This window comes from Anolis sagrei, chromosome 5 (assembly GCF_037176765.1).
Source record: "Anolis sagrei isolate rAnoSag1 chromosome 5, rAnoSag1.mat, whole genome shotgun sequence".
Classification (NCBI taxonomy): Eukaryota; Metazoa; Chordata; class Lepidosauria; order Squamata; family Dactyloidae; genus Anolis; species Anolis sagrei.
In genome coordinates this window covers 51,484,108-51,509,067 of record NC_090025.1, presented here as the reverse complement: position 1 = coordinate 51,509,067, position 24,960 = coordinate 51,484,108, and the positions used below count along the sequence as shown (strand labels likewise).

The following is a 24,960-nucleotide window of genomic DNA, read 5'->3' as shown; positions in this document are numbered from 1 at the left end:
CTACAACAGTATTACTACTTAAGCAATTTTAGGCCATTTTCCCAGGCAAAGACTTCTCAAGGGAGCACCTAATAATGACAACCACAAAAGTAGAAATCACACCTGAGAAGGCGTGTTGGGATACATTAGTGTCCCAACAATCTAACCAATTTCAAGGGAAGACTGGAGAACGAGGACAAGAACAAATTATTATAGGTGTAGGTAGTCCTTCAAGTACTTAGTAGCTGTGGGTGAAATGACAGGAGAGAATGCTTTTGGAACATGGTCACACAGCCCAGAAACCTACAGCAACCCAATAGTAATACTCTTTATTTAAATAAGTAGTAAATAAAGAAAGTCTTTTGCTATAGGATTTTTGTGCTCATCCTCCACCCCACATTTGCAAAAGGATTATTGAAACTGGGAAGTTAATTTTTTTCTATTTCATATAATGTTCACTTCAGATCAGCTCATTTTGTGAGAACACTTGTAAATTCTATACCTTTACAAAAAATTGAAGCAACTTTTGTGAAGTTCATGGTCAGCGATGGCAACAATATTGGCTCAAACAGCACAGAAAATTTTCCCTCCTGTGACAAGTGTTTTACATCCTGCAAAGAAAGCACATTGCATTACTATAACACTACTCCTATTTTATCTGCTATTCATCTTAATGACAAATTGATTTCTTGATTTATTTTAGTCACTATTCATCTTCATGACAAATTTAAATTGTAAGTAACTACAGAATGTCCCAGCAAGCTATCTTTACCTAGAATTAATAATAAATCATTTCTTATAGAGTTTTTGTGCTGAAGTCAGATTTGTGCTTATTCAATACAATCTAATTGATATCAGTGTGTAAATGCATTAATAGTTTAGCTTTATTGCAAAAACTACACATGATAGAGAAAAAATAAACACAGATCTGAATTCAGCACAAAAAAATCTTTAAGAATGACCTAAAAATCATATTTGATGAAAGATGGCTTGTGGTTAATTAGATTCTATCAAAAAACAATAAATGATAATTACCTGTAGATACAGAAGGTTGCTCCCTGAATGCAATACATACAAAATTACTGGGGAATCATCTGTCACAAAAAAGACAAAATGAAAAGTCAGTGTTTGTGTGTTAATGCATAACCACAGCAGCAGAAACATAATCACAAACATACCTGAGGTCTGTGTTTTGTCCACTGCTACATAAACTACAAAAAGATTTTCCAGTAAGTATTGCCTGAGATCCACAAACTCATGCTGCATGTTTTCAATTCTGACCATCAAGCTTATTTCTAGTAGCAGCACCCCATCAGAAGCAAAGCAGCAATTCTAAAGTAAAATAAAAAGAAAATCCACAAATTATATCAGAAGAATAATCAGAATGTGTTATTGAGTAGGAAACAATTTGAAGACACACGGCAACAATAATTGTGCGTTCTCTGCAGGATAGGGTTCTATTGATCTTGACAGCTGAGATCTGGCTGGTTTCATTAGTGTTTTGAATGACAAACCATTAATACATTTCCCCTTAGTTTATGTAGGCGCTTGTGCATGAGAGATTAGACCAGAAAGATGGTATCAGAGGCCTTTCTTGGAAAATTCGTATCAGAGGTCTTTCTTGAAAAAATTTATTCAGAGGGTGTTGACCTTGTCTTCCTCTGATGTTGAAAGAGTGTGATTTGCCCAAGGACCCAGTGAGCTTCCATGGCTGAGTGGGGATTCAAACCCCGTTCTTCAGAGTCCTAGTCCAGCATTCAAACCACTACTCCATGTTGGTGCTCACTCAATATAGAACGTACCATTAACCCCCAGTGGTGCAATGGGTTAAACCCTTGTGCCGGCAGGACTGCTGATGTTTGAATCTGGGGAGCAAGGTAAGCTCCCATCTGTCAGCTCCAGCTTCCCACGCGGGGACATGAGAAAAGCCTCCCACAGGTAAAACATCCGGGCATCCTCTGGGCAACGTCCTTGAAGATGGCCAATTCTTTCACACCAGAAGCAACTTGCAGTTTCTCAAGTTGCTCCTGACATTAAAAAAACCATTCAAATTTCTCCATCATGGTAGCAAAGCCACAGGAAGGAAAAATTATATTTTAAAGCTTTAATGATCTGGCAGTGGCAAAGTTATTTAATCGTGTCATTTAACTGAAGTACCTATTACACTGGGAGGGGGGTTGTCATGTATGTTGATAAATAAAACACTGATGAAGTGTCTTTAAATACTAGATGAAAGCTAAATTGTACACCATACCTTAAAATGTTGATACAAATTGTTGTGTAAACTGCATTCAAGACGAACTTTTAAATGACTGATGTTCCTAGCTTCTGCCTAATAGGAGAAAAAAACAACAATTTTTTTAAAAAGGAAATTGTTATCTAGACTAAAATAATGATAGCTGGGTACATTTTAATTTGTGCAGTGGAATAAGCCAAGGAACACTAAGGTCAATGAGAAAAGTCTCTTGATTTGGCTAGAATTACTGACATTCCTTTCTACATAGAAATGAGGAATCTTTCTCAAGTGGATGGATCCTGACTCCTAAGTACTGGTACCTTCAAGACAACACTTTAATATATGCCACTTTTTTCACTACTCGAATCTTAGAAATAGGAGCCATGGTGGTACAATGGCTTAAACTTTTGTGCCAGTTGAACTGCTGATCTGAAGTTCAATGGTTCAAATCCACAAGACGGGGTGAGCTCCCATCTGTTAGCCCCAGCTTCCTGTGCAGTGACATGAGAGAAGCCTCCCACAGGATGGTTACACATCCGGGTGTCCCCTGGGAAACATCTTTGTAGACAGCCGATTCTCTCACACCAGAAGTGACTTGTAGTATGTTCTTAATTTGCTTCTGACAAAATAAAAAAATCTTGGAAATATTTTACATCAAAATATGACACATTATGCCCTGTGTATTTTCAACAGGAATATCAGAGTTCATATAATTTTGAGAACGTTTTCTAAGAAGTTATATTCTTGTGTTTTAGGTTTTTTGTTGTATTTAAAGACTAATATTTTTAAAAAGCAAATATGTCAGGCACATGGCAGGTTTTGTGTGTGTATGTGTGTGTATCACTCTCTCTCACACACACACACATATGTGGTCTTATAATTTTATTTTCAAATGTGTACTATATCTTATAACTCAAACCAGGTTTTTAATGATACTTACATAAGAGTATCAATATACAACAAGAATAAACAGTATTTTACAAAACCTGTGTGAAGCATTGTCCTTTTTTAAAAATTCATGAAACCTTTTAGATTGCCACAAGGGGGAACTACGGCACTTCAAATCTTGTCACAATTCTATTATGGCTCCTTTTATAAGAAACACCTATTCTAAGTAATACCGCCACCTTTTTGGGGGATCAAATTATACGTAAGGTTCGGACATATGTCAATAATTGCATTTGCTATTATAATTATTGATGCAATTTGTTTATATGTTCTTTGTAGGTATTGAATGTTTGTCCTATGTGTTGGAAACTGCCCTGAGTCCCTTCGGGGAAATAGGGTTATCTATAAATAACATTTTATTATTTATTGTTGTTGATGTTAATTTCTGTCAAGTTAGCTTAGTACAAGAAATCTCCAAGACACTCTTTCACCAACATCTCTGCTCGCATCCTACAAATGTAGAGCTGTAGCTTTCTGGATTGAGCCAATTGACCTGTAATGCAAACTTCCTCTACTCCGACTCCCTTCGGCATGACCAAGCATTATCCCAAATAAGCTATGTCATTGCACCATATGGTCAAGTATGATAGATTCTGTTTGGCCAGTTTGGCTTCTTCAGAGAGTTGGTTGTCTTACAGTTTGAACGATTTGTTTATTGTTTATTACAATAATAAAAGACATTAGCATTTGCAGCTTTGCACAAGAAAAAAATGTTTTGCAGAATGTTTAGTTTCTTATATGGAACAGTGAAGATTGAGAAAACCTTTCTCCCCTCTGCATCACCTGTTTCAATGCACAACTTTTTCAAAGGAAAGATTTCTATATCTGTTCATATTCTTGCAATCTCAATACAGGCAAATAAGCATAATCTTTATGAAAACATCCCACTGAAATCAGAGATTATGCTGGCATGGGATAATGGAAGCCACACTCCCATGGACACCAAATTCTGTGAATGCTCAATGGTTGAGGTATGGCATCCTTTATATAAAATGGCAAAATGGAGATTTGCCTTTTGGATTTTTTCAAGCTTTAGGTGCCAGAATATGTAGATGCAGAATCCATGAATACAGAAAGCCAACTGGATGTGTCATACTTTTAAATAATTTTTGATCTGTGCAACACAAAACAAAATTACAATCTGTGTGCAACGAGTAGTTCTTCATTTGGTTGCAACTCCTACTTCTTAATGCTGTCTGATTTCATTCTGACTCTCTGAACATTTCCTGACTTCCGTTCTCTGAACAATCAACACTTATAATCTCTTATCACATTTGTCTATAACACAAAAACATTACTGAGTGGCCACCCAGCATATAACTTGGTATTTACTTGAAAGGGATACCATACCAGTGTTTGTGAGATCTGGATACTGTTGATATGAGGAAACAGTAAATAAGTATTTGCTAACTGTTTTCTAAAGTCTTCTGAAATGGCCCTTGAAATTCCTGTTCCAAAGACCTGTTGTAAAATGAAATATTATAGTCACCATTTCTAAATAATTTCAGAAATTTTAAATACCATGTCATGGCACTAAAATAGCTACTAAATATAAAGTCAAACAGGATATGTTACAATTATTCAGTGCTAGGGATGTGTGAAAAAAAAATCATATGTAAACATTTTCAAAATGAAAAGGCGCATCCCCAAAAAGCTTTGATTCTAAAAAGATTCCTGGAGGTTCCTCTTGACTTGTGATCTCAGCCGTTTGGGATGATAATCAATTTAAAGATGTTACAATGTCTCACAGTCTATCAGATATAGCTATGTAATGACATGGGAAAGAAGAATGCTTTCACAAGAATTCCATTCAGAAGGCAGCTTTTAGAACATCTTTAGCCTAACCCTAACCTTAACCCCCCCCCCCCTCATAAAAAAACCCACAAATGAAAGACCATCCATCTATTTAGGTCCTTTTTTCTGAATAAGCACAGGCATCTTGCTCTATTTCTTGGATTCTTTGCACTAATCAAAGGATAGTGGAATAATACACAAAACGTTATTTTTACTGAATGTATTCTAAACCATCAACATAAAAGAGCAAAGAGCTCTTTTATCAGCGAGGTTTACCTAGGTCAGACAGTTCAATGTATAAGCATTATACAGGAAATTCCCAGAGCAAAGCAGATTAGTTAAATCCATTCATCATCTAAAGCTGTCTAGTATACTGCCTGGAAAAAATTAAGAATATATGTGTTTTACACAATCAAAGCACTTATTAAATGTGCTGAATGTAAATGTGCTTCTTGTGGGTGAAAGTATGTAAGATTGAAACAGTAGCTTTCTAAATGACATATCTGTGGCTTTCGATACCTTCAACCACAGTATCCTTCTGGGTCAGCTCTCTGGAATGGGTCTTGGGGGCACTGCATTGCAGTGGCTCCACTGCTTCCTGGAGGATCGCACCAAGATGGTAACGCACCAAGTTGGTAAACCTGCTCGAATCCCTGGCCATTGACCTGTTGGGTACCACAAGGTTCCATTTTTCCCCCCATATTTTTTTAATAATTACATGAAACCCCTGGGCAAGGTCATCTGGAGTTTTGGAGTTGGGTACCATCTCTATGCAGATGACACACAACTCAACGATATTTTTTCACCTCAATTCAAGGAAGCTCCCCAGATCTTGGACCAGTACCTGGCAGTTGTGATAAACTGGGTGAGGGTCAACAAACTGAGACTTAATCCAGATAAGACAAAGGTCTCCTGGTCAGTCATGAGGCCAATCGGGGCATAGGGTGGCTACCTGTGCGACAGGGTTAACCTCCTCCTGAAGACACAGATCCATAGTCTGGGAGGTTCTCCTGGACTCATCCTTGATGCTTGAAACTCAGGTGTTGGCGGTGGCTGGGAGGGCCTTTGTACAATTAAAACGTGTGCAGCGGCTGTGAACATACCTTGGAAAGCCTGACTTGGCCATAGTGGTCTGTGCTTTAGTTACATATAGAATGGACTATTGTAATGCACTCTACATCGGGCTGCTTTTGAAGATGGTCTGGAAATTGCAGTTTGTGCAAAGTTTGGCTGCCAGATTACTAACTGGAGATAGCTATAGGGAACATTCTATGCTCCTATTAAGAGCAGCTTCACTGGCTTCCAACAATTTTCCAGACTCAATTCAAGGTGCTCTATATGCTTCAGGTTCAACCTATATTTGAGACCGCAATCTCTTTCTATTAATCGGCAAAAGCTTTGAGATCGGCAGGGGAGGCCCTTCTATCAGTCCCATCACTGTTTCAAGTATGGTTGGTGGGAACGAGAGAGAGGGCCTTCTCTGAGGTGGCTCCCCAGCTTTGGAACACTCTCCCAAAAGATATTAGATTAGCCCCTACCTTTAAATCCTTCATTTCTAGCCTAAAAACATGGATTTTTAAACAGACATTTGGCCTCAAGTAGGCTGAAATGGGCCTATATTAGGTTGACAGTTTGGCACTTTAGTTATGTATTGATGGCAGCTAGTTGACAGTGATTGTGTATAACTTTCAGGTGATATTGTTTTATACTCATGTACTGTTGATGTTTATACTTGTAGTGCCTTGTTAGCTGCCCTGAGTTCCTTTTTGGGAGATGGAGAGGGGATACAAATCAAGATGATGATGATGATGATTATGATTATTATCTCCAAGAAAAGGAGGGTGAAGATATTCAACTGACAAGATAGTTCCTGAGTGATTTTTCCTGGGGAAAGATGAGCAAAGATAGAACAAAATGGCGTTGATCCAAAAGATCAAGGCTCTACAAGTCCACTTGCCTGCTGGTTCCCTCCTTCTTTGGCAAGTGGTTACACTTCATGTGAAACTCATAAAAATCCCCTCTCCTAACTACCTATGAACTGCAGAACATGTGGGTAGAAAGCCACATAAAAGAAAAGCATCACCTCAGCCTACTCATCTGTGAAGTTTTAACTGAAGCTAAATGACACGTTTCCCTTATTCCCCCAAAATCGGAACAACAAGCTGTTCGGTTCCCCCAACAAAAATAAAGCCACTAGTAATGCTTTCATATTATCTATGGAGGTTGATAGAACAAGATACCCACTGACTTTCAAAATGGACATGATGCAATTGTTAAATTATTCATTTATCAATTTATGTATTTATTTTAAAAATCCATTTCATTTTGTAATATGTAAGGGCTTGTGCTTGTTTGTAAGTGTGCATTAAATGAATATAATGTGGCTGGAACACAGTCTGCTCTAATGAGAAATCTTCCACTGAAAATTGCACTGCCTTTTATACCTCAAAGCAGTACACTGTGGTACCAAAACTTACAAGACATTCTGCATGATTGTGAAAAGAAATGATATAGCGCAGTTCAAGCTATGATTTAGTCTGACAGGATGGAAGCCTCTGCATTTGTATATGGGACTCATGATGCCATGCTCCAGGATTGGAAAGAAAGCAAACGGTTTCTGTATAATACTGCAACCGCTCTGACTCCAGCAAATAATACATGCTGCAGGTAGCAAGGTAATGCTTGCATACCCTGGATTTCCAAATTGTGTCACATGTAGCACTGTTGGCTATAACTTGTTGCTTTTAGATAAATGAGGAAACAACACTAACACAATGTGTTTGAATTCTCTAAATGCTGAAATAGAAAAATTGGATATCCGAATTCTGGGCTCACTACAGAAATTCAACATTGGGGCCTGTGAAAACAAATACTTTCTAAGTTTTTTTTCCTCCCTCCTATGTTATAACTAACTATGCATATTGCAGGAACAAATTATGGTTAAGCAATACTACTTCTCCTTTTATAACCAATATATGTTCACCTTGAAAATAACTTGGAGTAAAATGTATTTTTATAGTAGAGACCAGAGGGACAGACACCTTTAAGCTTCAGGCCCCTATATACCAGAAAGTGCTCTGCAAATCTTATTTATTCATGATCAAGAAACACTAGCTTAAGTTGTTTCTTTTTGCCAATTTTGACATTATTCAAAAACAGTTATCTTCTGTATCTCAAGCTGGTGAATAATAAATTACCTGATATGAAAATACTCCATGAGATGAGGTATTTATAAATAATGAACTTTCAAAACTGCCTTCTTCTACTGGAAGAAATAGAATTCTGAAATAAATTTTTCCCATTGCTGGAATCACCTACAAATAAAATAAAAGCATCTGATGTTCAGAATACTTAAATTGCAATAATTTCATATGTGACTTAAATGAAACTCCTTTACCAATTACCCTACATCTAGAGGCCACATGCCTGCTTGTGCCTCCCTCCACAGAGCCTGAAGGCCAATCTGGAGAGGCATCAAATAGCACTACATTGAGTTTCTGTAGCAGTGTGCTAAGACTGGTTGCTCTTTCTTTCCCTTTTTAAAATCTATTTTTATTGGAAGATTTTAAAAGTGTCATTAAAAGTTAAAGAATAGTGTTAGGATAAGACATATAGCATAGAAATACAAAAAGTGCCAAGAATAAGACAATCATCAGAAGGGAGTCAGAGATAGTGGCTGATTTGAGATGCAACACTAAACTGTAACTTGACATTGCATACAGAAGTAGCTCATGCTTGCATGCTCTCTGCTCCCCTTGTAAACCATAATTACAAATTTCCAATCATGATAAGTAGCCAACCATGGTTTGAATCCAACCATAGTTTGCTGTAAACCTGGAGTGTAAAATATATGCACACAACTGCAGGTCTAACCAGTGCAGTCAGCAATTTCTAAGCTTAGTTGAGTCAAAGTATTTGGATACACCAATAAATCATGATTTAGTATTGCATGAATAAGGAATAGTAAACTTCATGTTCATGCACTTAACCTTAGCCTCGTCTTAATAGCACAACCTTAATGATGAATCTGGGAACATTCATTTCTTGGTTTAAACCAGCGTTTCTTAACCTGGGGGTCGGGACCCCTAAGGGAATCACAAGGGAGTGTCAGAGGAGTCACCAAAGACCATCAGAAAACACAGTATTTTCTGTTAGTCATTGTGGGTTCTGTGTGAGAAGTTTGGCCCAATTCTATCATTGGTGGGGTTCAGAATGCTCTTTGATTGTAGGTTAACTATAAATCCCAGCAACTACAATTCCCAAATGTCAAGGTCTATTTCCCCCAAACTCCACCAGTGTTCACATTTGGGCATATTGAGTATTTCTGCCTAGTTTGGTCCAGATCCATCACTGTTTGAGTCCATGGTGCTCTCTGGATGTAGGTGAACTACAACTCCAAAACTCAAGGTCAATGCCCACCAAACCCTTCCAGTATTTTCTGTTGGTCATGGGAGTCTGTGTGCCAAGTTTGGTTCCATTCCATTATTGATGGTGTTCAGAATGCTCTTTGATTGTAAGTTAACTATAAATCCTAGCAACTACAACTCCCAAATGGTAAAATCAAACCCCCCTCCCAACCCCACCAGCATTCAAATTTGTGCATATCAGGTAGTTGTGCCAAAATTTGGTCCAGTGAATGAAAATATATCCTGCTTATCAGATATTTATGTTACGGTTCATAACAGTAGCAAAATTACAGTTGTGAAGTAGCAACGAAAATAATGTTAAGAAATTATATGAAGGGGTTGTAGCATTAGGAAGGTTGAGAGACACTGGTTTAAACTAAATGTAACTTATCATTATATTTGAACTGGGAACGCTGGTTAGTTTAAGCTATGGTGGCGTTTTTTGGAATATGTCAAAAGCAGAAACTACCATTTCACAATCATTTGTTTCTACACCTCATGGTTTCAGTTAACTACATTTTACCCTTTTCAGACACAAAGCAAAGCCAGTCAGCTGAAAACAGGATGAGATACTTATAATCTTCACCTTCTTCCCACACCAGAAGAGGTTAGAAAGAGCATGCAAACATGAAGTTCATTTAGATGTTGTTACATCTGAAATGAGCCATTCTTTTTCTCAGTCAGAAAGAAAAAGAACAGGTAAAGAATGGTGGTATGCATGATTGATAGACTCTTGTTTAACCAACCATAAGCAGGGACATGAAAAGAAGCTTATTTTTATTTTTATTTGAAACTTAACAGCAAGGCCAGGATGCAAAAAGTTTCCATGTGAATACTTTCACATACTCCACTTGTTTCCAAACAGCAACTGCTATGCCACACAATCAATTGCTTTTGAAGTACAAGGCAGTTTTAAGTAGTTGGCAATTTATGCTAGGGAAGGGGAAAATAATCTGCTACATAGATAAAACTATCAAACTATCCCCTAGGACATCTTGGGCACTGGAATAATAACTTTGAGAAAACCTAAAGATGTAATCCCTGCTTCTTCTACATTATACATTTATATAGAAGTAAATCCCACTTAATTTATGATCCTATTTAATGCATATTACATCTGTTAAAACAGTTTGAAAATCCTTTTAATTTTTTAATTGGATATAAAAACAATGCTACTAATCTTTTCTGACAATACAGATAGTTTATGAAGTAATCCATTCAATAGGTTCAGATGTTTTCCTGACACAACCTCCATGCACCTCCAGTTTTTGTCCCCATGAACTGAGTGGAAACTCAAAATCTAGTTCAAATCCACATAAGTCCCATAACTGAACCCATTCAATATGCAGAGGTCGACAATAGGGCTTTATGCAGGTCAGGAGGCAAGGTTAGCAACCATGACTCAATTTCTTTTTATATGTTTAGATGTCAAGATTTGCCAAAACATCAATAATACAGACAAACTTTAACATTCAATAGAGCTTTCTTCAGTACCCTTGTGGAGAAGCATGACTGCAATAATGAAAACAATGGTGGTGAAGAAAGCATTTCTATAGCATTACTAATGTTGCCACTTTTCAGTTCAAGGAAACCCTGGTCTAAGCAGCAGTACGAAACAGGTATTTACCCCAAAAAGGTTACAATCTAAAATATGCTATACAAAAGGTATACTGGATTCTTGACCTTCTGGGCTTCTGAAAGCACCCAGATGAGGACTGGTCATATGACCAAGGGAAGTAGAAAATGCCTCACTACAGCAAGGAAACTTCTCACCCTGCCTTTAAAAAGCCCTGCCTTTTAAAGTGTAGCTCATGACCGTATAAAGCCTATATACAGTTTAGGTGCAGACTATCTGAAGGACCATATCTCCTCATACAAACCTGGTAGAAGTTTTCCCTTGGCTTGCCAACATCACAGATTACCTGAGGGAGATCCTTCTTTGTGGCTGTTCCCACTCTCTAGAACAATGTTTCTCAAACTCTGCCCCTCCATGTGTTTTGAACTTCAGCTCCAGAAATCCCAGCCAGTTTGCTATCTATTAGGAATTGTGGGAGATGAAGTCCAAAACATCTGGTGGAGCAGAGTTTGAGAAACACTGCTATGGAAGGCACTTCCGTGGGCTGCTAGGTTACTCACCCTGTCCACTTTCTTCCACTGGTAGCCAAAGGCCTATTTGCTTAAGCAGACATTTAATCTGTAAGTAGGGAAGTTTCTTATGGGGATTTTAAAAAAATTATCTTTTAAAAATTTTATATGGTTTTAAATGACTTTATATTGTTTTATAGGGTGATTTAAATTGTTTTAAATTTTATTGTGAAGTTTTTGTTCAACTGATTGTCTCTGGGATCTAACTTGGACCCCACTGTAGGAAAAAGTATAATATGAATGAAATAAGTTCTCCCCTTCCTTGTTATGTATGCTAGGCAGCATTTCAGTGTGACACAGGAACAAGAAAGTAACACCAAAAAAGTTATTCTGAAAAATATTTAAATGAAGCAAAGGAGGTTAATAACACTGGTGTTTGCAGAAACAGTTTTAAATGTATAATGCAGGAAGGCAGGACAAATTATTTTCAAGGGAGTAAGACACTAGGGGTGTCCAAATCCGTTCTGTATTCATTCTATTTTCATTTTGAATTTTGGGTGCCCCCCCATTCTGTTTTTGGGAAGATAAACAGAACAGAATTATGCGCTATTTTCCACACACCTACAAGACACCTTTGGAGGGTGGCACATGGTAGTGATACAGCATAGAGAACATTGTGCAGCAACAAAGTAAACATCAGAGGGAGAAGAAAACCATGAAAAGCTTTAAAGGCCATGAGAAGGAGATTGTATTGGGCCCAATAAATTGTATGATTACAAAAGGTAATAGAAGTTAATAATTTCTGGCTAACGTGTTGGATAGATGGGGACCTGGGGAAAAGGGGCATGAAAGCTTTCTTCACGCAGTACCTATATCTTTTGATTTCAAAATCAATTTACTATGTGGCTCAGTAACTGATGACGGAAACTATACTGTTTTGGAAGGCAACTGTTTGCATCCAAACCTTATACGTCTTTTTTTTTTAAATGCTGACTTCTACAAAATGGTCTTAAGTTGAATGTTGTGGTCCACTACAGTATTGTGATACACTACAACCTTTAAAATTAATTCAGATGCAAGATTATGAACAAAAATGATGAAATAGATATCATTTTAACAAGAAATGTACCAAAATTCACATTTATAACAAATATACAAATATACAAAAACAGTAAAGATTTTTTTAAAAAAGCTTAATATCTACAACACATGTTAATATTGTATTTTTTCATATGTTTATTCAGAAAAACAAAAAAGCAAGAAGTTTGACAAAAGATGAGTTTTTTTCCCTCCCAAAGCTGCAGACTACTTATGTATTTTCTGTTTGCAGGCAATGCTCATCTACACCTTGTCTAATGTATTGTCAAAGGCTTTTGTGGCCAGAATCACTGGGTTGCTGTAAGTTTTTCGGGCTGTATGGCCATATCCTGAAGAATTCTCTCCTGCCATTTCACCTGCATCCATGGCAGGCATCCTCAGAAGTTGTATGGTCCTCACAACCTCTGAGGATGTCTGCCATAGATGCAGGTGAAACATCAGGAGAGAATGCTTCTGGAACATGGCCATACAGCCAGAAAAACTTACAGCTACACCTTGTCTATTTTAATAGACTGAAGCTAACAGTAAAAGACTAAGCCACAATGCTGTAAGCATTTAAGTTTTTAATTTTAACACAAAAGCCCCTTCCTTTCTTAGTATACTGGGGTGATGGATTTTGTTACCTTTTCCAGAAGATTTTCTTCAGATAAGAAAGGCATAATTCCTAACATATGTTCCCTTCACCCAAACCTCAGATATGGTCGGTATTTCATCCTTATCCCTTCTTCAAACTTGTCTAAAGATAGGCATTCAAGTTGCAAGCAAAGGTATTCTTCTTCCAAATAGCAACAAACAACCATTTAGACAGATCTGGTGCATAATATCACTATTAATAGGAAGACACAAAATGCTTTTCCTAGAGAGAGAAAAATCACTGAAGCTGCAGACAACTGAGGTTGCAAACAGCAACCAACCAGTGTAAAAAGGGGGAGTTTCTGTGGGTCTTTGGTGCAGCCATGAAAGGCCATGTTTACACTGGACATTTTTGTAGGAGAATCATCAACTCAGTCCTATTAGAAATGTGGAAAATCTTGGAAAATTAAGAACAAACTAACGGGTGGGAAAGTAAAGAAGAGAAAGCCAACAAGTAAAGCTTCAGGCCAAGAAAAGCATGAAACTCTTGGCCTTTCGCCACAGCATAGTTTCCAAAATTACATCGACACTCACCCTGCTATGAACAGGAGACACATGAAAATGTCTAGTAGTTGTAAACACTGAATTCACTATAATGTCTTTATCCCTACTAGGATTGTAAGCGTATAGCATTTTAGCTTTAGGCAGTCCCAGTAACCTAGAGGAAACAAGAAAGGGGACATAAGTATTGTTGCAATATAAACCAAAATACAGTCTTAAAAAAAACCTTTGCCATCCATACACAGAGTTTAAAACGCTACAAAAATTGAATTACCTAAGACATATATTAGTTCCAGTAAAATTTAAACAAACGTAACTTTGCAATAGTTCAGGGAAAATTTCAAATGCATATTCTGGCAGGACATGAGAAATTTATCTTGCAACTCTCCCTCCTGTTCCTTCACACCACTATCATCCCCTACAGCTCCCTTGCAATTTCTCATAACAAATAAATGGCCAGTTTGGATTTCCTGCCTAACTACATTCTGCACTTACCCTCGAACCTAGTAGTGTAAGACTCAGTTTCATTTTACTATTCTGGTTTAGAGAGTGAGCATGAACCATTATTGCAGCTAACCCTAACCCTAAACCCAGGCCCAGGAGCCAGATGTGACCCCTTGAGCAATTTTCCCAGGCCCTCCTCTCTCACACCATCCTATCCTCTCTTTCCTTCCTCCTTCCTTCCCTTCCTCTTTCTCCCTCCCTCCTTCCCTTTAACCCTTCCTTCCCTCTTCCCTTCCTCCTTCTCTCTTTCTCATTCCTTCCTTCCTTCACTCCCTTTTATCTTTCCCTCCTTCTCTCTTTTCTCCCTCCCCTTCCCTCCCTCCCTCCCTCCCTCCCTCCCTTCTTTTTTTCCTTCCTCCTGGGGGATGTTTAGCTGGGAGAAGAAAAGCTAGAGAGGGAACATGAGTACCATGTTTCAAGATTTAAATGGGTGCCCCATTGAGGAAGAGGAAGGGAAAAACTGACTTCCTGCTGCTCTAGAAACCAGGGTGCAAGGGAGCAATGGTTTCAAATGGCAAGGGAAGAGATTCAACTGAAAAGATTGGGAAGAACTTCCAGAGGGTAAGAGCTGTTCGAGAGTGGCGAAGGCTGCCTGGGAGTGTGGTGGAGCCTGGAGGCTTTTCTGCACAGACTATCTATCGGAAGTGCTTTGATTGTGACTTCCTGCATGGTAGGGGGTTGGACTGGATAGCCCTCAGGGGTATCTTACAGTTCTAGGATTCTATATTAGGAATAGGCAATACAGGGTCTAATGGGTACACCTTTTCTCTCCCATCCACCATCTCATCCTGACCAAGGTTAGCCCTTTTGGGATCCAAAAGTTGTCTGTCTTTCCTTCACTTTCTGCCTCTGAAAGTGGAGAGGAAGGGGAGAAAAGGGCAGGGAGGGAATATGGTGAGAACCCCCTCCCTCCCAGTCCATCCACTCTGCTCCAGCCCGCCATGCAGCCCCCAAGTTAAAAAGTTTGCCTATGCCTGCGTTAGTGGGATATAATGCCAATAGTTTACGGAGAAAGAAGAGAAAGAAGTGACGGAGGGGGTGATGGAAGAAGGGACCACATGGCTGTATGACTTGATATCACATATAAGGATGGGAAGCATGTGGCTCTTCAAAACATGGACTGCAACTTCCCTCCCCTAAAGTGTGTGACTTTTGTGGTCCAATGGCATGTGGAGAAGCATACATTCCACATTTGTAACACCAGAAGCAGGTTTTTAGAACATATTCCACCAGTCAACAACCCAGGTTATTTTTTAATTTATCAAGTGACTGTTTTAATTTTACTTCCTTTCCCTAAGGTTAATACTAATTGGGAAATGAGCATAACTTAAAGTGTTGTTTCATCATTTTTTTAAAAAAATGTTTTTCCTTTCCTTTACATATCATATGTTCTTATTCACAAACACCATGAATATGTATCGCTCTTACTGGATATTTAATGGAAATACTTCCATGGATAGATAACTTTATAAGAATCATAATTAAGAACAATCAGAAATGTCAAAGAAATAGACAAGAGCAAGTTAGGTACTCATACCAACTCCTTTTAGTAAAACTCATGTTATTGGCTACAGTGATGCCTCAGCTTAAATCAGGGGGAAGAATTATGTGGCCCTCCAGATCTTGTCAAATTGCAACTTCAAACACTCTTTGCTCTGGACTAGACTAGCAATGGTAATTGCAATCCAACATCCAACCTTTTACAAACAAGGGAAACCACACTTCTTCAGGACCAAATACACAACAGTCCTATTTGCCTCTTCTTACAGTGGTTCCCAACCTTTGGACCTCTACGTGTTTTGGACTTCAACTCCCAGAAATCCCAGCCATATTACCAGCTGTTAGGAATTGTTGGAGTTGAAGTCCAAAACATCTGGGGGCCCAAAGGTTGGGAACCACTGTGAGAAAATTGGAAGCATCAGTTGCCTAGTTTAATCCTGTCAGCATTTTATCTTCATAACTAAAAGTTTCAAACTATGGTTCGTCTCACCTATAGTTTACATCTGTAGTGGCTGTTTTTCCAGCCCCATTAAGATCTAGGAGCATAATAACCCTCCATTTATAAACTGGGAGGTCATTTCTGTTTTGGGAGGGAGAATTCTGCTGAAATAAGATGGGAATGATAATTTTGGAGCAGGCTGGAGACTTGACTCCAGTTTTGGGAGAAAATTAGTCTGGAAAACAATGACTGTAACTATAAGCTGGAATATGTGGAACCACATGTGCTCAACATATTGCAGGAACTTCACATATGACTTAGTGAACAAGTAAAAAAAAATCTAAACTTGGCTTATTTCAGTAGACGATAGCCGACATGCTGATTGGGAGGTTATGGGATATATACAGTATTTTAAAAAACCAACTCTTCTAACTTCTCATGTAAATAAACTATGGTTTTGGCCTGAACTGGACCAGTAAGTAGTTATGCCTTCCAAGTTCCACATGCTTAAGACAGTAGGGTATAGCACTGTGTGTAATGACCACAATGAATAAACAATGGGAAATTATCTTTCTAATGTAAACTTGTGGTCACAGTTTCCCGCTTATCATTAAAGTGCAAAACATACTCACTGCATTCCAAAATGGAGAATTGAGGGATGAAAATGGAGGAGCCTCCCATTGGGCATTTTTGCAGAGAAGCTGAAAAATAAGGGGAAAAAACCATGGAAATGTATCTGTTAAAAAAGGTGAAAACACAGGTTTAAATTCAATTGCTAGCACTATCAATTTATATTATAATGTACCATATGTAATGTTTCAAAGCAATGTACTATTAATTACAACTGTCCAATACAAAAGAGAAAAATATTTTAACAATTGACTGGTAATAACTAGAAAATGAATCTGAAAAGTAAGTAGTTAACAGAACTAACACAAAAGTAACTGAGATGTATACATGGCCAGCTTGAAGGGCGCTTTATAGGTTGGGAGTTGATACAACAAAAGTCCATTACAAGACCTTATACTTTTCATGCCAACAAGAAATGCAAAGGGAAAGAAAATACAGGCAGTCCCTGAGTGACAAACATCTTACTTACATATGACTACTAGTTACAAATGGGGATGAGGAAACAGGAAGTGAGAGGAAATCTACCCCAAGAAAGGGAAATTCACTCCTGAAAGAGTTAACTTGGGGGGGGGGGAGGTATCTCCACTGAACTTTTATTACCAATCCTTATGTCCACAACAACACAAAAATTTCAAAATGCAATTATCACAGAGCCAGAAAGTGGAGAGAAATCTTCCGAATAGGGGCATAGAGAACAAACTTTACAAGAATGTTGACACCATTAAAACTTGTTGCGTCTATCAATCCTGTTCATATTTATGTCATAAAAACATGTGTCACCTACACTCCTTGAAATCTGTGCATAAATCCTTAAAACAGTTCTGACAAGCTATTTAAGTAAAAGGATACAGCAACAATTGAGACAGAACAATATAAAAATCACACAAGTAACTGATAAAAAAATCTCAAAGGTTAACAACAAGCTGTTTGATCTGACAGCTCTGCACAATTAATTTTACAAAAATAACCTTCTGTATCTGATTTTAGTTGCTTCTATAAGAAATTGAGCAACTTTTTACAATGTTTCCCTTTACTATTTGATTTGTTGTTGTTTATTTGTTCAGTTGCTTCTGACTCTTTGTGGCCTCATGAATCAGCCCACGCCAGAGCTCCTGTTGGCGATCACTACCCCCAGCTCCTTCAAGGTCAAGCCAGTCACTTCAAGGATACCCTCCACCCATCTTGTCCTTGGTAGCCTCCTCATCCTTTTTCCTTTGATTTTCCCAGGTATCATTATCTTCTCCTGTCTTCTTATTATGTGGCCCAAGTACATCATCTATGCCTCTATAATAGGTAAAAAGGTTGGCAGCCAGATTGCTAACTGGAGAAAACTATAGGGAGCGGACAATGCCCCTATTAAAACAGCTCTCACTGGTTGCCAATAAGTTTCCAGTCCCAATTCAAAGTGCAGGTCATCCTCATAAAACCCTAAACAGTTCGGGCCCTGCCTATCTTGTGACCACATCCCCCCCCCCCATGCTCCTGCTTGACCATTAAGATCTGCCGGGGAAGCCCTCCTTGTGGTCCCACTACCATCATAAGCGCAGTTGGTGGGGACAAGGGAGAGGGCCTTCTCTGTAGTAGCCCCCCTGGCTTTGGAACGCCCTGCCCAGGAAGATTAGGTAGGCCCCACACTGTCCTCCTTTCGGAAGGAATTGAAGACTTGGATGTTTTGACAAGCCTTTGAGAATGTCTAACCCCAATGGTTCATAATTAATAAAAGCACTGCACTTTCATCCCATTCCCCATGAGCTACAATTTGAACTATCTCATTCCTCTGCTTCTGGGTAGGATTGGCCATGTTTTATGACAGTTCTCACCATAGGTCATTGGCCGCTGTTTTAAATTTAAGTAATTGTTTTATATACAGTGGTTTTATCCTTTATTGTACTGCATGTTTATTTCTTGCACATTGTGCTGTATTTAAGCCTCCCCCGAGACCCTTTGGGGAGATGGAGGCGGGGTATAAAAATTAGGTTATTATTATTTATTATAATATCCTTCTCTCCAGTCTGCAATTTGGCATTATTTCCTGGAGTATGGACTGGTTTGATTTTCTTGCGATCCAAGGCACTCTCAGAATTTTCCTCCAGTTCAAAAGCATCTATTTTCCTTCGCCTGCGCTCGAATCCATAGGTTACTACAGGGAATACTATTGCTTTCACTACATGGACCACTACATTACCAGTGTGATGTCTCTACTTTTATCGATATTGGGCATTGCTCTCCTCCCAAGAAGAAGGAATTCCTTCTGAATTCCTGCAGTCAGTGTCTATTTGTTACCTTATTGCAATAAACAACTGTAAACATACAACAAATAATCTGCACTCTTCTGTGTTTCAGAGAACAAATAAATACATAATTAATGCATCTAAACACACCCAATGTGGCTATTGACAACCATTCTGCCATTGTTCTAAAGCTCAGCTGACACTATCAGTGTTTCTCAGACTACAAATATTTTAGATAACATATTGTGAAAGCATTGTTGCACATAAAAAAACAATAGTAAAATTCTCAACTTCTGAATAAGCTACACGTATCAAGGGAGCAAACAGGTGAGTCAGCTGGTCCCATTTTTTTCAAAAAAAAAAAAAAAAAACCCGAGAAAGCAGAAATTCATTTCTTGACCTTACCCAGACTGTCCCCACATAAACTAGAGATGTGGTGGTGATGAAGATGTAGGTTTCTCCATTAAAACTGTCCCTAAACCTGCTATTTTTGCTGTACATGTTATCTCTATGGGTTTTTTTCCACAAGGAAAACAGCAGCCAGGCATCTCTCTTAGTTTTAATCAGAACATTGTAACAAGAGATGAAGGCATGTTTGACTGGCATTAAAGAGTAAGCTTGTATTATTTTGCTTTAAGAATAAAGATTCACATACATACACATAGACAAATACAAATCTCTAATGTGATATATGTGACTTTCTCTGAAATAACAATTCTAATGATGTCAGAAGATAAATGATGCAAAAGTTGCCCACTTTCCAAATGGTCACTAAATGAAAACGTTTAAAAGCAGAAAACAACAACAGCAAACATACTTGCTACCTTCCTCATTCCACAGATAAGTCATTCTTGGAAGGTCTCTTCTGAGTGTTTAGATTTCCAATAAAGACAGTACTTTCTAGCATAATAAAATGTACACATGTTCCTGGATCTAGTTTTCATCAACACAAACTTAATGCCGAAGGCAAAACACATTTCTGGGTGCCTGGGTTTACAGTTTTCTATTTCTCGCCCATGTACTCATTTATATGAAGCAATGTCAACATGTATTTGCATGTACAGCAGAGTTTCACTTATCCAACCTTCACTTATCCGACATTCTGTTTTATCCAATATTCTTATCTAATGCCCCCCCTTTTTCCTCCAGCTTTCCCCCTTCAATTAAAGGAGCGCTCCCCAACTCTCTCTGCATTCCCAATAAGTGAAAAGAGCAAAACAAGGAGGAGGAGGAGGAGGAGGAGGAGGAGGAGGAGGGAGGAAAGGCGGGAAACAGAAGTGTCCTCCCTCCTTCCCTATGTGATTTCCATGCTCCTCAGCCGCATCCAGGCATTTCCTGTTGAGCCGCTCTAGCCACGAAGCATTGCCTTGCCTTAACCCTTTGAGTTCCTGTTAGTATTCTAAGTGTAGTGCTGCGACGGATGGGTAACAGAAGGAGACTCCGTATTATTCGACATTTTCATTTGTTAGATGTTCTGCCAGCCTGTTTACGTTGGATAAGCGAGACTCTATTGTATATACACACATGCCTCTTTCTTCTTCCAAAGACAGTAACCAATTGTCAAATTAATTTTAATGACTGAAAACAAGATATACGGAACTTCAGTTTATCTCTATTATTACAGGTACTTGACTATTACTATTTACTAACATCACTTCTACATGGTGACCTTTTTTTCCCCTTGACAGCTCCAAACTCAGCATGAACTTCAGCAGATCCACAGGTGAAAAGTGGTCCTTGGACAATTGAAAGTGTCCCATCCTTACCTTAGAGGAAACATCAAGTGTTCACATACATTTTCCTTTTATGTTCCATGTAAGTTAATGTGAAAAGTTAATCACAACTAATGTAAGCTCCACTGACTGGACCCAGATAACTTATCTATGCAAGAAAGTAACAGATGGCAGGAAATGGAAAGGAAAAGTTGGTTTTGTGTTTGTCTCTCTGCCTTTTCTTATAGTTCCCCCATTATTTGAGAGAGGGTCCCTCATCTCTCCAGAGAACATTTTTATTGTGACAAAGGACTTTTCTTGAAAGACACCGCATCTCAGTATCAGAAAACCAAAAGATCCTGCCCACAGTGTCAAGATATGCTGTGTTTCGTATGAACTATGGTTTCTAATGACTGATCCCAAGGGTCATTTTGTTCACGTTTTTTCATTAGTTTAAATTTAGGAAACTTTTTCTGCAAAGTCAAAAATAGCTTTCATGTTTCACTTTCAGTTGCCTGTACTCTGAATAGTAATCAACAACCACATGGAAACTATCTTATCTCTTGACAGAAATTGAGAGGCTAAAAGGAAGTTGCAAAAGTCAAAGTAATAGGAAGTTAACACACTTGTTAAATACCATTACATGCAACCTCTCATTCTTTGTGTAACTACTAAAGTAACCGTATTTCATCAAACTTATCCTTGATGAGAACTGCATCAATGAGGAAAATGTTTTGCCTATACTTTATTTTTTTCCAAACAATCCTTATTATAAGAAATGGAGTAAGAAATAACACTGGCAGAAGGGAATTTCCAGATTTATTTGACAGGCAAGGAAATCTAAAATAAAATCCAAAACACTGTGTGATGCAGCGCTGGTGCTACCTAATGTTAGAATATACATAGGAGCTTGCAGTTTTATGTGGTTGAAGAAATTGATATTGTTAAGAGATAAAAAAAAACTCTTGGAACATGAAGGTCATGATCTAAGATTTGGGTGACACACATAATTGTTAGTTAGATCATATCAGCTATTGCATTGCCAAAGGTTTTCTCCAGAAAAGAATGGTCTAAAAGTCAAAGATTGTTATTTTATAATGATCTATTATATTTGGAACAACAGTTAGGGGCTGAAATCAATAGAGAGATTACTAAAAAGGGGTAAAGCTCTTAACTGGTTTGCTTATAAACAACCCACTGAGAGGTTTCATCAAGAAAAGAGAGATCCAACTATAGATTTTGAAGAAAAAAAATCATTTTTTTTAATTCTGCAAAAACTATGATCACCTGATTGAATGCATATAAATGTCTTTTGAAATGGAGATGGAAAATGAATTGGTAAAAATGAGTTTAGTTTAGTCATAGTATTTATATTCTGCCCTTCTCACCCCGCAGAGGAATCAGTGCAGATTACAATGCATGTATACATGGCAAACACTCAATGGCATTTAGACATACAACATATATAGACAGACACAGAAGCAATTTAACATTCCAGCTTTCTGGCTTCATGAGGGTATGCTCAATTCCGGCCACAGGGGGAGCTACTGTTTCACCGTCCACTTGTGATACCAAGTCCTTGATGGAGTACTTCCTCATTCTTATACATCCTGCTGCCAAGTTTTATGGTTTGTAAATCAGTTAAATTAGTCTCCCCACATAAAGCAGTACCTAAATTTCCTACTTGACAGATGCAACTGTCTTTTGGATTGCATAGGTCAACAGCAAGCTAGACTATTAATGGTTGGGAGCTCACTCCAACTCGGGCTGGTTACTAACTCTTCGTCAGGAGTGATTTAATGCAGCTGGCTACTAACTAGCTGCACCACAGCTGAAGTGGTGACAAAATTTTGGGAGGAATGTCCAAAGGAAAATATTGAAAAATGTAGATGACAGATATAAAATTCACATTAAGTAGTAATTTAAAAGAAAATATAGGATATTTGAAAAGTGGTATTTAACTTTAAATAAGGACTAAATAATAAATAATGTCAAAACTGACTAAGACCGTCTCAAGTGCTGTGGCTGTCCAGACAAGGAAGTTACCCCTTTTCATGTGCAGTCGACTCGACATGTAAGAAAACAAAATGCTATTGAAATAATACACACACACATGTTAATTAAAAATATATATAAAGGGGCAATCTGTCACTAGAAATGTTTTTGTTGGTTATTAAGTGGGTGGGTGGGTGGGTGGGAACTGGCCAATAAATATGGACTGTGTCTCAGATATACTTTAGTTTGGATATTTGGGGTGCTGATTCAGAAAATTGCATTGGATAGACCACATCAGCTCTAGTTTCTGATACAGAACATATGCCATCCAGTAGTTGCCATCTGCTCGCCCACAGAAAACCATTTTTAATAATGCCATCTATAACCAGATGATTCAACCAATGAGACTGAAAATTAACTTGTGGGGCCCACGTCAACTTTGCAATATACATACATATTTTCCATGAAATATTTAGGTCAATGATTCCCAACTTTTTGTTTTTGACCAGGGACCACTTTGACCAGATACCACTCTCCAACATTAGTACCAAAACGGTTACGAAACCGTTTTTGGTCAACTTTAGATTTGGTTTGGTTGTTTGGGGTGCTGATTCAGAAAATTGCATTGGATAGACCACATCAGTTCTAGTTTCTGATACGGAACATATGCCGTCCAGTAGTCGTCATCTGCTAGCACACAGAAAACCATATCTAATAAGCCTTGGCACTATAAGAGGGTTTCACAAGACCAGACATTCTCGTTGCAATGGTGTAATAATGGTGAGGCCGCAGACCATATTTTAGTTCTTGCAGACCACTGGTGGTCCACAGACCACAGGTGGGGAAACACTGAGTTAGAGCTGCTGTGTGAGTATCAGTTAGTGTTTATTTAGTTTGATGTTTAGTTCTCTCCTGTACGGCTCTTTCTACATGAGACTAACGGACCAATCTGATTCTCTTTAAATGAAATAATACAGACTCAGGATATACCAAGACATGGCTTTGTACTGAAGGACTGTAATGGCTCATATGAAACCTTTGAATATGTCTAGTATATATACACACACAAAGAAAAAACTCTTTTCAATTTTTCTGAAACCTGTCCAAAAGAAGAATGGTTAGGGGGGAAAAAAGTAAACAAAGGTCAAAGAATACGGAATGGAGGTTTCAGCTCTACCACGACTCATTCACAAATGGTCCTGTCATTTTGTGATACAGTTCAATTCCACTAAGCCACTTTAAATGTCACATGCGATGCAAGACTGCTCTTTGTAGAAATCTATAAAAAGAATGACTCTTTATGTGCAAGAGCAGTGTGGGGTTCAGTTCATAGGTTTCATTATGAATTTTAAACAGGGAACTGAAATTATGAAGAGCGAAAGTATGTTGGTGGAGCATTGTTGATGAGGACATGAACTCGCTTCTGAGAAATTCATGCTATAGCAAATCAGCAATGAGCACTTTGGGTGGCCCTGGGAACCTCTCTCTCTATCTTTCTCTTAGGAAGTCCCAGATACCTTTCTTAAGTTATTTTAAGGACTACCAAGAAACTTATGTGTGATGGGCTATATAAAACTAAGAATCATTGGTAGAAAATATGAAAATGGTTTTCTATTCTATTTGCATGTCTCAGCTAGACACTTTTTTCTTTTTGTTTCCTAAAACTGGCTAAGCAAGGCCCAGATTAAATATGAATATTTGAAAATTAATGTAACAGAGCAAGTTACCTGAAAGAGCCATCTATCAACTCATCATTTACCCAAGTTTAGTGGATTACAGTCCTTGTTTTTACCATTACATAATCGCATCTTAACAGTAATTTTGCAAATACATAAAGACATTATGTGTACCTAATTATTACCATCATTTTGAAAAAAGTCAACTAATTTCATGCCAGAAGTGGTGATTAAAGGGATTCCTCTACCGCCACTAAAACAGAAATATTTATTGGGTTGCTGTAGGTTTTTCGGGCTATATGGCCATGTTCTAGAAGCATTCTCTCCTGATGTTTCACCTGCATCTATGGCAGGCATCCTCAGAGGTTGTGAGGTCCTCTAGCCATATGGCCATATAGCCCAAGAAACCTACAACAACCCAGTGATTCCAGCCATGGAAGCCTTCAACAATACAGAAATATTTATTTTTCTATTGAAATAAATAACTTGCAATATCGCCTTTAATCAGCACTTGCTTTTAGGCTATGGTGAAAAGAAGAACAGAAATACTGAAGAGCAAAATAGCATAATCTATTGATAATTAAACATTTTAG

The 24,960-nt window shown here is 38.1% G+C and overlaps 1 protein-coding gene across 5 annotated transcripts in view; it reads right to left on the bottom strand.

Moving 5' to 3' along the window:
• The window catches only part of TMEM131L (transmembrane 131 like), a 92,602-nt gene that overhangs the window by 34,334 nt on the left and 33,308 nt on the right, over positions 1 to 24,960 (bottom strand). For 4 of the 5 annotated variants that reach the window (XM_060778819.2, XM_060778821.2, XM_060778818.2 and 1 more), the window contains exons 4-11: positions 16,756 to 16,824; positions 13,714 to 13,837; positions 8,155 to 8,271; positions 4,514 to 4,624; positions 2,234 to 2,311; positions 1,158 to 1,311; positions 1,015 to 1,073; positions 482 to 590 (exon numbers count right to left, since the gene is read on the bottom strand). In XM_060778819.2, coding sequence (XP_060634802.2) covers positions 482 to 590; positions 1,015 to 1,073; positions 1,158 to 1,311; positions 2,234 to 2,311; positions 4,514 to 4,624; positions 8,155 to 8,271; positions 13,714 to 13,837; positions 16,756 to 16,824 — 821 coding nt within the window. The remainder of the gene's footprint in view (positions 1 to 481; positions 591 to 1,014; positions 1,074 to 1,157; positions 1,312 to 2,233; positions 2,312 to 4,513; positions 4,625 to 8,154; positions 8,272 to 13,713; positions 13,838 to 16,755; positions 16,825 to 24,960) is intronic. The other variant, XM_060778822.2, reaches the window with a different exon arrangement.